This window comes from Nuphar pumila, chromosome 3 (assembly GCF_984573655.1).
Source record: "Nuphar pumila chromosome 3, dmNupPumi1.hap1.1, whole genome shotgun sequence".
NCBI classification, from domain to species: domain Eukaryota; kingdom Viridiplantae; phylum Streptophyta; class Magnoliopsida; order Nymphaeales; family Nymphaeaceae; genus Nuphar; species Nuphar pumila.
This window is the reverse complement of record NC_143251.1, coordinates 24,664,119-24,680,554: the sequence shown is the minus strand read 5'-3', so window position 1 is coordinate 24,680,554 and position 16,436 is coordinate 24,664,119. Positions and strand designations below refer to the sequence as shown.

At 33.7% G+C, this 16,436-nt stretch overlaps 1 protein-coding gene across 1 annotated transcript in view; it reads left to right on the top strand.

Annotated features, from left to right (window-relative positions):
- Nucleotides 1–16,436, top strand: part of LOC149842317 (GATA transcription factor 28-like) — an 88,152-nt gene that overhangs the window by 38,750 nt on the left and 32,966 nt on the right. Inside the window, exon 5 of the mRNA XM_089999060.1 lies at nt 234–362. Coding sequence (XP_089855186.1) covers nt 234–362 — 129 coding nt within the window. The remainder of the gene's footprint in view (nt 1–233; nt 363–16,436) is intronic.

Genomic DNA, 16,436 nt, shown 5'->3' with positions numbered 1-16,436 from the left:
TTTTTCCTTATTAAATCTAGCTGCGTCTATAATTTCAGTAAACCTGGTCAGTGAGCATATTTTTCAATTTGATATCATCCCCACCAGGATGTTTTTGCTGATGCATTGATCTATTAATTTTACAATTGATGGTTTTAGTCTTATAGAACCTGCTGAAACTTAAATCCATGTTTGTATTTATGTAGTCCCTTTCTCACAGTTGGTAACCTTTTTCTATGCTATGGTTACAACAGGATGCAACGTAATAAAGGCCAGTTTACTTCAACAAAGGCAAATCCCGATGAAGCATCATCACCTGTACAAAATTGGGATGCTGCTGCTCAGAGTTGGAGTCAAGATGGCACCAATCCCCAAGAGGCTGCGTAAGCTTCAAAATTCTTTTTCTGGATTAAATATACTAATATTGAACGTTGTTGTCATAGGTAGAACATTATGATTTGCTTTCTCTGAATTGTATCTTTGGGGTGTGTGTGTGTGTGGGGGGGGGGGGGGGAGGACTAGTCTCTTAGCTTTTATGATGTTTTCTTTATATTGTTGTATTGCATTTGAAAAATATTTAGGTCATGTTTGGCATTCCTGGGACCTGGTCTCGTATCGGCCATGCTTGATGCGGGAAAGTCAAGATTATTTTATTTTATTTATTAAAAATAACAAATATATATTTATATATAAATATATATTTAAAAGTATATTAATTTTTAATATGAATTTCTCATATATATTTTTATATATTTATATTTATATAATTGTCTCGCACCCAATTAAGGACATTATATTTAATTATATATTTAATGATGCACCTAAAATGATATAAATTTATTAACTTAATTCTTTGTGAAACGATCCCAAACTAAAGCTAAAAAAATGTGGATTTTTTTTTAAAAACATTGCGAAAAATATTCCAGGGACCCGGGGCATACATTACAGATTTAATTTATACAACCCAACAATAACTTTAGACATAATATAAATAAAACCATGAATTGAAATTGAATTTATTTAAATTAAATAATTCTCATTGAGGGTTCACATAGTTCTCCAAAAACACAAAAAACTCTCGAAACGTCAGAACTCGGGACACCAGATCATAACCCTCGTGCCCTCCAGCCAGTTGGTCTCTCAATTACAGTAACTCGGTACTTGAAAAAGGTTTTTTTAAAAATAAGGTAAGAACCAAAGTCCTCGTACGCGACTCTCTTGAAATCCAACTTTAAGGAAAATTAGCATAGATTAAATCAAAAACAAATTTAAGATGACTCTACAAACAAGACACATTCAGAATAACTTACAATTTAAGCAGATCAAATAAAATAATCAACAATTTCATGCTACAGAAAACAATTAGGGATCCACGAATCAATGCAACATGCATGAATAACTTTTTAAGTTCATTTATCAGAATTGCTTTTGCATGCATGTTCCTGTTTAATAATGCACACAATTCAATTTTCACTTTCTTAAACCCCACAGAAACTAAAAAACGTGTCAAATTCTCGATGTTCAAGGTAGTTTCCAGTGATAACTTAATACATAATTTGTATCTTATTTATTGGGTTCTACGTATGTTCCTCGACCGATGTCAGGAATCATCATCATCAATCGAAACATTAGGAATCATTACCTAATACCGAGACGACAAGAAAATCAACGTTCATTAATGTAACTTTCTTGGTATACCAATAACTACAGTGCGTCAACACCCCCCCTGCAAAGTGGCGAAAGTTCTCTACAACCGTGGTCGCGAACATGAACCACACATCGGATTCTTGGAGACAACAAACGCACACGATGTTTAGTATCCTCACGATCCCCCATGACCGCCATACATGGTTCTCACCCTTTCAAAGAGATACTAACGAAGAAAAAATTATGACACTGTTTGGTCTCTTTTACCATTTTTAATCAATTAAGGGTTCTTTATATAAGAACATATATGCAAATCATCATGCAATAACCATTTCGATCCCTTGCCCTTTTAATTCAACAGTTAAATTAATTAAAAAACAATATTATAATCGTCTTGCAATGCATTTATAATTTACTATTTAATGAGCAACACATGCTCCTGGCCTCAGAGGGCCCATCAGTGGTTCACACATAACCACTATACAATTTAATAACAATTTATATGACATTGCAAATTTCAGTGAACATAAATCATACAAAGATATTGAAACTGGTGCTCCCGATACAACATCAATGCATATTCACAACAAATAAATGAATGCACATTGAACCAAGCATAACAGTGTTACCATGTCAACAGGAAAATCAAAACATTTAAAATCCTCAGATTTACTAACTGTCCATGTCAATAGTTTTAATATTTTGTAATGGACAACAAAGTTCTAAGCATCTGACAAACTTGGATTTAAATTTGATGTTTCTAACAGAAATCAGATTTTTATAACACATCAAAAATCAGATTTTGTTAACATGTCAAACATACTTGTAAAATCAGACTTAATCAAATCAGATTTTCAGCACTTTGCAAAACCTTTTTCGAAATATGCTTTGGTAGATAAGTACACATATACATATACTGCTCAATATATATACTGATCAATGTATATATGTCTTAATCGACATATACACACACATACTGTTCAATTTGTACACATGACCCGATATGCATATATATAGGTCCTAATTAATATTTATATTTGCTGGCCGATATATATATATATATATATATATATATATATATATATATATATATATATATATATATATATATATATATATACAGACATTGGATATTAGTTTGGTGGATAAGCATCGATCCACAGTCAAGGCTATAATTAGCATGAGCTCTTTGCAAAAGAAACACAGATTCAAGGATTAAGCCCAAATTAAAAAAATCTGTTTCATACAAGAACACCCTCGAACCCAGCCTGATGTGAATCGAATGTAAGAACGTAGTGTGCCATACATTTACATGAATGCAAGTCTTTTTCAAGAACAAAAAGAAAACGCAGTCTGTCATGCATGTATATGATTGCAACTCTTTTTTTTGAATAACACCAAGAAACACAATCTGTCACACACACACACACACACTATATATATATATATATATATATATGCAAATCTTTTACAAGAACTCAATCTTTAATCAACCTGCAAATAAAACATAGCCTGTCATACATATATATGAATGCAGATTTTTATTCAAAACTAGATTTACAAACTTATTTAAAGAACACAGATCTGTAGTCAAAACCAGCTTACAGCATGTTTATCATAAAAAGAATGCAGATCTGTAATCAAAACCAGCTTACAACATGTTTATCATAAAAAGAACGCAGATTTGTAATCAAAACCAGATTACAACATGGTTTAGTGTAACGACCCCGATTCATACCCTTTGAAAATGCGATTTTTTTTTTCAATTGCGGAAATCTTCCCAGAAACTCGGGGCCTTTAGAGTTCCATTCCCAATTGGATAAAACAACCAACCACAATAGAGCTTACAATTATCATCCATACCAAACCAAACCTTTATTGAATAATAAGTGATAAGTCTCGAGACAATTGCATAAATGAAATATTTAGAGTACAATAACAACTAAATGAAACGAAAAGGAAATAAAAGAAGACTAAGCCACGCTATCCATCTGTGATCTGTCTAGCAAGTGCGTAACACCCGTGACTTTTTTAGAAGTCAGTCGCTTTACTGATCATCTGCGGCTACGAAAAACCACAAATAGAGGGGGTCAGAAATCCGAAGAATTCTGCGTACAGATCTCTTTAATGAAATAAATGAGCATAAATAACACATACGAATTCATGCAATAATTCAGAGAAATGCAATTATGACAATTACATAATTCAGTTAAGCATTCATGCAATATATAACATCTATTAGGCATAAAAAAATATTAATCAATAACATGAATCACAGTTTAAGTAAGCAGAACATTTAACATGCATTAGAAATTAAACATCATGCATCCACCAACATGTAACAATTAAGGGAATAAGTAACCGTTCATGTTCTAATGCATAACAGGATTATGCATGATTTATGTGCAATGCATGATCACTTTATTATTTTTTCTTAAGGTTTTCCTTTCCATATGCATGCCCTATTAAATGATATAATTTAAGTTTCTCTTTTTAATTACCGTTGCTCGTGGATACACCAAACTGGTACAATTTCTCCGAGGTCAAGTTAGGTTCCTAGGGTAGCTTAACACACAAGTTGTATTTTATTACTGGGTTTCAAACTTAGCCCTCGACCGAATCACCTTCGGAACATTAGACCTCCACATCTAATGTTGGGGACACTAAGGACACTCCACGCTCACAAGTGCATTTTCTTGGTATACCAAAACAACAATTGTGTCGAACACACCACCCCCAGGTAAAGTGACAGACTCTCTATAAAACCGTGACTAGGATAAAGAACCTCAATATCAGGTTCAGGGGTAATAAGTAAAGCATATGGAGTTTTTTTTGTATCCTCGTGGTCCCTCAAAACCGAAATTGTAAGATTCTCATTCTTCCGATGGGAGATCCCAGAACATATATTACACTGTTCTTATCCATTATCTTTTATTAAAAGTCAATTATTAAGTTTTGCAATTCAGCATGCAAAAGCAAAGGCAAAAACTCGCATCTACCTCTGCGAGAATAATCACGGGACTCCCGCTTGTGGAAACACATAGAATAGTGCAATCAAAATAAATGAGATTTTTGCGATGCATTTAAAATACATAAAGAAAGGGCAAACCAAAGCTCGAGGCCCACCTGACCCACGATGATTCGTTTTGATCATCTATGCGTCATATGCAAAAACTATAAATAACATACCACAATGCATTACTTTTAAATACTTCACATTGCACATTCATGTATACAAATTAAAGATGCACATAAAACAATGATAAGCATATGCATGTGCATGAGTTTACAATTTTATATTCATTACATGCTTTCATTTGATTCATGTACAACTATCTCAAGTGCATTCTTTCATTTGCATACACACATCCACGCCAATGCATATTCCCTTGAATGTAGGTGCTCATGTAAAGGTATATTCCCATCAAGTGTGCCTGTTCATGTCAATTGCATGATATCGATAAACTTTCATATACATAACAATGCATGTTCCCATCATATGCATACACACTTGTCAATGCATGCCTTTCATTGGAATAAACATCACATGCACATTTGGATCAAGTGCATATGTAACTATCAATGCACTTTTTTTCTGCTTGGAATAAACATTAATGCCTAACCTTTCTTACGTGTACATATACCTGTCAATGCATGTACATAACAATACATAAGTTCAGCAAGTATATACATAACTGTCAATACAACGATTCCTATTGAACATGCATGTTGTCCTTAAGTTTACAAATGACTGTCAATGCATATTTTCACTAAGTCTGCACTTACCTGTTCATACATGTTATCACTAACAATTCATTTCTTTTAAAACATAGGAATGCTCGTGCCCTCCTTTACATGCTACAGCTATACATTCCACATATGCAGCAACTGAGTCATACCCTTTTAATTAAACATGGTATCCTACTGTGTAAACATATGAACCTTTATTACTTTACACGCCTAGAGTTAATCTAATTTTTTTTTTGAGTCACATCTGAAAAAGAAATCACAACATATAATAGATTTCTTTACTCTTTTTTTTTTCACATTCCCAGCCGACTACTCGGCTGGGCTCAGCAGCCCACCAGGCTCGGCCTGTCAGGCAAGCCGAACTGGGTTCGGCTGGTCTGACAGCCAGCCTACACAAAAACTCTTTTTTTTTTTAAACATACCCAGGCCAACACCCACAGCATTTTTATTATTACTTTTTTTTGAAAAGACAGGCCAGCACCTGACAGGGTGGCACACAGCCCAAACTGGGCCTGTGCACCGCCTGTCACAGGCTGCCAAAGCCTGGCAGTCGGCCGAGACCCACTCGGCTAGCTGCCAGCCATACTTTGTTTTTTTTTTTAACAGACGTGACCCATCATTTCTGTTTATTTTTCATTAAGAATAGTATAATGAGGATACAGCATGGCGGTAAGTTGGAGGAAGTAATCACCCACACTAATCAGCACAACCTTGTCTTTTGGAGAGTGATTTTTCAGAACAGGAAAAGCATGACAATGATATGGAAGAGACACACCAGTTCAGTAATTGAACTGCTCAAAATAAAGACCCATCAATTCAATAAGATTTAAGACCCGGCAACCTTACTAGGATTAGGAAGACGTGATCAGGGCTTAGATAGAAGTTACACGGACTGGAATACCTAACGTTAAGCAGCTCAGCTACTGGCTCACTATGTTGATGCCACAGGTCTTTAATAAATTTTGCAATAATGACATTGGTTCAAACATGCTTATAGAGGTCTTTGCATTAAGATTTTACATGGACTTTGAGAGGGGATGAACGTGCAGCTTAATACCCAGTTTTAACCTAAATCAACATGACTTATGGTTTAATATGGAAATAACATACACAGTAATTGTTATGTCAACACACAAATCACAATACATGTTTTCTTTTCTGAAAATCGATGTTACTCTAAAGCACACACCTAACAAGCTATATTTTTCATGGATTAACTTTCTGTTTTACTGTAACATACTTTCCACATAATTTTACTCCAAAAACACCTTTCAAAAAGAGGAAAATACATGACCTCAATCATGGATCTTAGAGTAAATATTTGGTTTTACTCTTTCACATGATTTTATACTAAAATACCACATGGAAATCGAATCCATGTTCCTTTTCTCACTCAAATCAAAAGAGAAAACCCGTACCTTCATAGAAATCGAAAAGTAAAAAAGGAACAATGGTGGAAAATAGGTGGATGGTTGGAGAAGAGTCTTTTTCTTCTTCCTCCTCCTTTTCTTTCCTCTCCTTCCCTTTCTCTCTCTTTCCCTTTCCCTCTTTCCCTTCTTTCTTTGTTTTTTTTTTCCTTATATAATGGGTGGGAGAGGGGGTGACGTTCCCCCTTCTCCAGCCTTTTCTAAGAGACTTCCCTATTGCTATTTTCTAAACTTTTTGAAACTCTTCTTTTTTGTTGACTTTTCTTTTCTTAAGACTTTCAACCTTTCTAAAACTCTCTTAACCCCTCTTAGGTAAGAATAGGGACTCTTTTAGAGAGTCCCACTCAGCCCTAAATAAAAATTAGGAATTGATATTATTTAATTATTTAATTAATTATTAAATATTAATTAATTAAAAATACCTAAAAAATTTCAAAAATAACCAAATTAACCCTAAAGGCTCCCTAACCTTATTTAAACCCAAAATATAGCTTTATATTCAATTTAAAGTTAGAAAAACGTTGGGCCTGGATCCAGATCCGGATCCAAGATCCAAACCCATACCCCAAACAAAAATTGGAGCAAGACCTGGATCAAATCCAGATTTAACTAAGACCTAAATAGAACCCAAACCCATAAAAATTTGGATCCTAGGCTTTGGATCCAATCCGATCCAACTCCGGATCCATTTCGACAAACTGCTCAATTTTAAAAAAAATGCGATTTTTTGGGCAAACCGGAACTCGAATTCAGGAAAACAAAATATCATCGCGTTCAGAATTTCGAAACGCATCCATCGATATACCAAATTTTGAATTTCGCCCGAAAATAACCCAAATTTTGCTCAAATTTCGTTTGAATTTAAAAGTCGAAGATAAAACTCTTTCCCACGTTTCGATTGGCTCACCTTGACCTTGTCGATGAGACTTCGGCCAAGCACAGCCTCCAAGACATCAGTCTAAAAACCGAGCCTCAAACGATTTTTCTCCCAGGCTTACCAAATTATCGACAGAACCAGAAAAATGACTAAGTATGAAAATACAAGATATTACATTTATCTTGCAAGAACTAAGATTTAAGTCCTAATACATGTTAATAAACTGGTTCACATAATAAACTTAAAGATTTATTAATCCTACACAGTTTTGCGAACTGATTTAGCATAAAGATTCATAGATCTTATTCCACGCAGATTTGCAAACTGGTTTGCATAATAAATACACAGATTTATTAATCAAACACAATTTTCCAAACGGATTTAACATAAAGTCTGCAATCCCATAAAATCGCAGGTTGAAATCTAGATTTTTATCAAGAATGCCAAGAAAAACCAGATTTAGAACCTCAATCCCTAAACCTATGCCTGAATCATCCTATGCGAAATTCTACCTAGCTACAGAAAAAATGGGTTCAAAAAGGTGGTGGTGACGTTGAGTTGGTGCACACGCTGCATCTTCTCTCTTTCTCTCTTTTTTTTCAGCTTCTTTCTCTCTTCCTCTCTCTCAGTCAAAACCAATGTTGAGAGAGAGGCTCTCTCAACTTTTATAACTTAGAAAATATACGCTTTTTGTCAGCCGGTCCACTATCACCCAGATAGCATCATGATGACGACGAGTCCTCGGTAAATTCATTATGAAGTTCATTGATATATCGTTCGACTTCGACTCGGGGAAGTTCAACGGCTGTAATGGTCCATCAGCTTTCTGGTGCTCGATCTTAAATTGCTGGCAAGTAAGACTTTGAGACACGAACTCTGCAATGTTCCGTTTCATCCCGTTCCACCAATAAGTTAGTTGTATGTCTTTAAACATCTTGGTGCCACTAGGATGAACGAAATACTTTGACTTGTGTGCCTCACTCGGCAGTTCCTCCCGAAAGGCCTTCGGAACCCACCATCTTTCCTCGAATATAATGGTCCCGTCCTCATGATGAAACTGCGCATTCGGCTTCTGAGCACTCTTGCACAACTTCTCAAAGTCTGGATCAACTGACTGTAACTCCTCAATGTGATCTATGATCAAAGGTTGCTCTCATCCCTGCACAATGGATAATGGTTGCTACTTGACAAATTCCTTAAGCAGATCCCAACACAAAAACACAAGACAAATTTCTCAAGAGAAAACAACTTGCGAAAGATGAACGAAAGATAAATATGAGCCAGACACGGGCATACAAAAACACAATTCAATGTGCATAATTACAAAGTCCACTAGGAACAACACAAAAAGCCAACAAAGAGCTTACAAGAAATATAAAAATAAAGGATTTTATTGATAATATGCTTAGCAAAAGCATTAATTACGCAAAATATTCAAGACAACCAACATGGAACAAATTTAAAATATCTTTAATCATGTAATTAAAGCATATTTAATGCAAAATGCATTAAACTATTTCAATGACCATTTCCCATACAAGGACAAACGAGTAGTAAAAGTTTGAAAATTTTATAGAGATATAAAAATCCCATGCAACATAATGAACGATATTTGCAAATCTCAGTAGTTCGACCACCACAATAACTTCACTAGACCTCCAAACCTCAAAATTCAAGTGTATCAGCGACTAGTGCAAGAGATCAAACAATATGTCCCATGATAATTTTTACAATCTTTAATAAGCAAACAATAATCATGCTTAATATAAGCAATTCTTCAAAAATGTATTCATAAATCCACCAATCAAGGAATAAGTGCATTAAGGCACATCACATATAAAGGATCCAATAACTCTCGAAGAGAAGACAAGAACAATATATATGATCTAAAAAGAAGCCTTTTAGATTTAAATCATAAGTCTACTGTGAGACAACAATGACATAACATTAATAGAGATTCTCGAGGAACTATTTATAAACGCAAAGGCATACATAATTATCACTAATCATGAATACTCAAAGCAATAAGATAATCTAATAACTTATAGCCACATAGGCTATACAAAAGCTATGAATTTTAATACTACATACTAAATATCACTCACAATGCATCAAATATAAACCTTCTAAGGGGCAAAATACAATCCATAAGGAGAAAAACAAGTTAATATTACGACATACAAGTGAACAAAGTATCCATTGCAAGAGTTATTTGTAATATGAATAAGAAAGAGAAATGAACACAAGTCATATATAAAAATATCTAAGATTATTCTAAAGCATAATCAATCGAGGATGTTTTTCAAAGAATTAATTTAGCACAATAAGAGCAATATTTTAAAGTTAATCATTGAAGCCACATAGAAATATGAGACATGAGCATGTCGATATGAGAGCATACAAGATATTCATGGTATAACCAAAAAATTAAAATTATGATGACTCAAGATATACATTATACAAGAATCCAAATTTCTCAAGGAACACATTTTTAACATAAAATTCACATAATATACCTAATAATCATGCTTTGACACATGCTTAAGGGCACTAATGATCATTACGAAAAAGCAAAATTCATATAACAAAAAATTAGTATTTTGCAAACAACATGAAAAACATATAAGCATAGTCTTTAAGATTTTAAAGAAAACCACACTCTTGTAAAATATAATTTTCATGATGACATTTTTCAAAAAATATACATATTCATAATCAAAACATTTATTTCATGTAAACATGCTTAAAAAACATATATCAAAAGTCAATAATTTTTCATAAGTTCTAATTTTAATTAACTTGAAAACATATTTATTTTTAACATATTAATAAATATCTACTAAGACATTTATTTTTAACACATTAATAAATATCTACTAAAACATATTTTTTTAATATATACCATATATATTTAAAATAGAGAATCCAAAGAAGATACATAACGAAATACGAGAGTCTCGAGTCCAAGCAGTTAACCAATTCAAATATTTCTTTCGAAGCACAACCACGAATAAGATACCAAGACCAAGATACCTTGCTCTGATACCATGTCACGAAATGGTGCGGAACCCAAGACATTCTAAATCATAATCCAAATGCCAAATCAAAAATACATTTGAATACTAACAAGATACAAACTAATACAAGTTTTGTGAATAAATGATTTCATTCATAATGAACAATAAAATACATAAAAAATAAATACATAAAAACCTCGCTACAAAATGCATTCGAGAACACTAAAAAATATCTAGAACTACCCATCACTCTCTCATCTTATAAAGGCATATACCCACCCATATTTATAGAGAAAAGTAAAAGAGAGAAGAAGAGAAGTGGAAAGGAGTGGGGAAGTCCCCTTTCATTAAGGAATGAGAGCTCCCACCGGCTAGAACTCTAGCCGTTGGGAGCAAGTCATTATATATTTTTATAATATATATTATTATATATATTATATATATACACGTATACATATATATATATATACTTATATTACATTAATTTTAATAATATCTACATAAGAAGACACTTAAATAAGAGACAAACCTCAACGTTCAAGTGTATCAGCTATTAGAACAATAGCATAATACAAACTAGAGTTACCAGAAGCTTTTTAGATAGGTGGGAAGCCAACTTCTCGGAAATTCGCTTTGGAAGCGCGATACTCCTTGCTTCTCCTATGTGTTCCACATGCTTCATCTTTTCTTCTTACGTGTTCTCTTACTCTACTTTTCATTTTTTTGTATGTTTCCTTTCACGCTTCTCACTCACTTCCATGTGCTTTTTCTAAATTGGTAGTTATCATTTATAAATTTTGTTAAAAATATAATTCTTACACTAAAAAATCATGAAATTTAAGAATAATCCCTATTATTTTAGTTTTTATTTGCGTTCTATTTCAATTTCCATTTAATTTTTATATAATTTTTTTTATTCCTCGCTTCTTGCTTTTTATATATTTTAAAATACATCGCTTCTCGCTTTCGCTTCTTGTATAGTTTTTCGCTTCCACTTCCTAGTTTGACAGCCTTGATACAAACACACAAAAAATGTGAATAACCAATGAGTGCACATAACTCACCACAAAAATAACATCTCTATTCTATATAAAATGACACTTAAATAAGAGGCTTAATAGGGGAGAACACATGAGGTAAAAAAAGCTTGTAATGAAAACAAAGTAATGTCACCAAAAAGATTAAGAATATCAATTTTAACAATCTTTCGAAACATCATGGTATTAAAAAAAGATAGCTATTACAGATATACATGATTATAAGCATCCAACATAATAATAATAATGGTCAAATAACAAATGAGTGATGCAACACACTCATAGAACCAGAGATCAAATAACCATCAGTTACTGTCGAACTATAAGCTAACAATCTAAACTGACAAAAAACGAGGTGCACACAACTCACTCCAAGAAACACTTTTGGTTCAACAAAAGCAATCATGGATCCAGGGGCCAATCAACTATCAATTAGATCTAAGACATGTGTGAACATGACACTCATAAATTTTGATAATTACAAATTGATAAGATGACTTGAGGTGCACACATAACTCACCTCAATGGCTAACTCTGTCCTAACAACAAGGCCAAAAGAAATGATGAATCATATGAAATTATGTGATCGACAAAACCAATGCCATAAGAAAGCAAAATAATACTCACAAAAATCAATTTTCAAGTAAGTGAGTTCATATAAAAGTACCAATTTGAAAAAAACAAAATTTCAAATCAAATTCAATAAAGGTAGATGAAAACTTAGAATGAATATAGTGCAATCATATCCATAACAATATGCCAATTGATGCAATTATATGCAATGCAATCATATGCATGGTCAATATAAACAAGCTAGCTATGGAGATAGCTCAATCTAGATTGCAAGTCTTGAAACATAACACTAAAGAGATCCAAAACATATAGAGATTTCTAAAATAATCATATAGAAAACCAAGAGCATACATAAGTACAACTAATTATAGATACTAAAAATTCATGTATATGCAATAATCTTAATAACTTAAAGCCACAAAGCTATGAAGAATCACATAAGATATGCATAGGCACACATTTAACCATATAAGATTAATCTAATGCAAGACATGTATGAGAAGAAGCATATGATACGTGGCATAAGTATCCACCAAGAGATGATCACAAAGGCCACTAAGAGTACATAAAATCCACTAGGAGCATATACCAAAGAGGGCACAATATAAAAGTTAATATTCTATAATTAACAATTATGCAATGAATCAGGAGTGTTCAATCAAGAACAAAAGTGTCCACTAAAGATCTAAGTGGACAAACACAAGAAGTGTCCGCTAAGGGCACACCAACCAAGCCCACAAAAGGGCATACACAAGTAGGCTCAATTATAAAAATAAATATTTTATTCATTCATCAAAGTGCAAGAAACATGGAAAATATGTAATCACAATATTTAGAATCAAGCACATATTTACTGTTAAATTATGTACATTAATCATATAATGTAATACATATATTTTATATATATATGGTAATACATATACATATATTAATATATATGTATATATATCTACTCAAATATATATATAAAATATATATTTCTATTTATTTTGTCATAAGGGTAGTTTAGTCTTTTTCCTATTTTTGCGCACATTCACTTTTCGGATGTGACTGTAATTATTTTTCTTTTATTTTTATTTTTCTTTTTGTTCTTTTTATTTCTTTTTGGATGTGTACCTAAAAGGTACCTTGGGGGGCCCACCAACATAGTCGTTGGGCCCTCTCCAACGACTATGGGTGGAGCCCCTCCAAGGCCCCCTTTAGTGATGTTATAAATAGGGGTTCTCCCCTTTGTATTTCTCTATGGCTTTGAGTCAAAGCCCAAGTTCTCAATAAATTGATTCCATTATTTTATGCCTTTGTGCATTTGTGAGTTATTTGTGGGTTGTGCTTTTTGTGCACAAGTGTTCTAAAGTGTTCTTATTGTGCTTTCGTGGTGGGTTCAATATCAAGAATATTAAGGTCTTGATATTAGTATCTTGTTGTAGATACTTTTATATGGTATCAAAGCCAGGTTGGAAGAAAGAAGATCGTGTATCTCGCCTCTTGTGAAGCACCTCGAAAATCGTGCCCTCAAGCTAGTGAAGTTTTTGAATAAAGCATTTGCTCCGGGCAATATTTTAGAAGCAACTTTTGTCAAGAAAAGGTTGAAAATCCGTTAAGGTACGCTTTATTTTTCATCTTCTCTTCTCCATAATGGGTGAAAAAGACTCCCACTTCTCCCTTGGTTTTAAACTTAGTGGTTCAAACTACCATGTTTGGGCCGGCAACATGGAAGCCCACATCAAAGGGAAAGGTCTTTGGGGTTATGTTCAAGGATCCATATCGGAACCCGAACCCAAGCTTTCTATTATAGAGAAAGGGGAAATCAAAATTCTTGAAGGAGAAGATAGACAAAAGGCCTTAGAAAAATATTCCAAAAGGCATGATGAGTGGGAAATGAAGAACTTCAAAATATTGTCTTGGATTTTTTCCTCCGTTGAAACCAAGATCAATGCCAACATCATCAAATTTAAAAGGGCCTCCGAAGCTTGGTTATACCTTGAAAAAATGTATACGTCAAGAGACTTGTCTCACAAATACTACCTCCAAAAGAAAGCCTTGACTCTTCAACAAAATGATTTATCTATTCGGGAATATTTTGCCGAATTATCATCTATTTGGGACGAGCTTGCCATGCTCGAACCAAAATGGAGTGAAGAAGCTATTGAGTTAAGGCACAAACAACTAGAGGAAGATCGATTTTTCAACTTCCTAAATGGTCTTAGACCCGAATTTGAGCAAATTCGGTCCTCTCTTCTATCGGCTTTCACCTCCCCATCTATTGAAGATGTCATCACCAAGCTAAGTGGTGAGGAAACACGTATGGGGATTAGTAAAAATAACCCAAGCATCCTTGCTACACCTTCTCAAAATGACTATGAAGTGGTTAATGCCGTGTCAAGACCCGGAAATAATTTGAAGACCTACAAACCGCCCCATTTCAAAAATCAAGGGCAAAATGATCGATATGGCAAGAGAGATTATAGCAAATTAACTTGCCATTTTTGTAAAGAACCGGGACATATCAAACCCGATTGTCCCAAATGGAAGAAATTTCTTGCCGCGGCTTTAGCATCCCAATCGGAGGAACGGCCTTCAACTTCAAATGAACCTCTTTTGCTTCATCAAATTGTGGATGCTCTTCAACCTCTTCTCAAAGGAGGCATTTCTGGAGCCGCTATGTCATCCTCTTCCTCTCTTGGTAAGACATCTTGGTTACTTGATTCCGGTGCCTCGTTTCATATGACTCCAAGCCATTGTTTTCTTTCCGATTATTCTAAAAATTGTCTTCCATCTTTTGTCTCAACGACGGATGGAACCTCTCTTGAAATTAAAGGAATGGGCAATTTTGATAAACAAGACTTCTTTATCCCAAAAATTCGTCTTATACCAAAACTAAACTTAAATTTACTTTCCGTTTCTCAACTCTCGGACTGTGATTGCGATATAAAATTCTCTTCTAATAAATGTTGGATACAGGATCGCCAGTCCGGGAAATTGATTGGGGAAGACTCTAGGAGAGGAGACCTCTACTATGTTGATTTTCTTAAAATTCCCAAGAATCAATTTTGTAATGTTGCTCAAAACAAAGATATTCATGTATGGCATAAGAGATTGGGTCATCCCAACATTGTTAAAATCTCTTATTTGCCTTTTGTTAAGCATCTTTGTAATGAAAATTTTGTTTATAATGAATGTATTCTTGGAAAAATGAGAAGTCTTCCTTTTCCTCAAAGATCCATGTTTACAACAAAACCTTTTGAAATCGTTCACTCCGATGTATGGGGTCCTGCTCCAGTGATATCCAAGGGAGGTTTTTCGTACTATGTTATCTTTGTGGATGATTTCACTAGGTTTAGTTGGATATATTTTCTTAAACATAAATATGAAGTTTTTTCAACTTTCAAAACATTTCATATGATGGTTTTAAATCAATTCAATGGAAATTTGAAAATTTTTAGAACTGATTCGGGTGGCGAATACCTTTCCAATGAATTTAAAAGCTATCTTGAAAACTATGGAATTCTTCATCAAAAATCTTGTCCCAAAACCCCCCAACAAAATGGGTTGGCTGAACGGAAACATAGGCATATTATTGAAACCACACGAACTTTGCTCATTTCTCAAAATATACCGAAAAAACTCTGGGCGGAGGCCGCTCTTACCTCTGTCTATCTCATAAATAGACTTCCATCTAAAAACTTGAACAAAATTTCTCCGTTTGAAAAATTATACGAAAAAGAACCTGATTATAGCAGGTTAAGGGTTTTTGGATGTAAATGTTTTGTCCTTACTGATAAAAATGACAAACTCTCCCCTAAGGCCATTCCTTGTGCCTTTCTTGGATACTCTGAAACTCATAAAGGTTTTCGTTGTTATGATGTTAAGAGTGATAAACTTTATGTTTCCAGAAATGTAAGCTTCTTGGAAAATGTTAGTGGTTTCGAAAAACTTGAAACTAATGATGAGAATATAGATTATTCTTTTCTGTTTGATTTATTAACTGAAGATGATGATACGAGCGATGATGAAACAAATCTAAATGTTGAAACTCATACTGATCAACCCATTAATGAAGAACCACATAGGGATCCTATAACCTACTCTCATAGAGATAGGAGTACTTTTAGAAGTGCCCTCGAAAGAT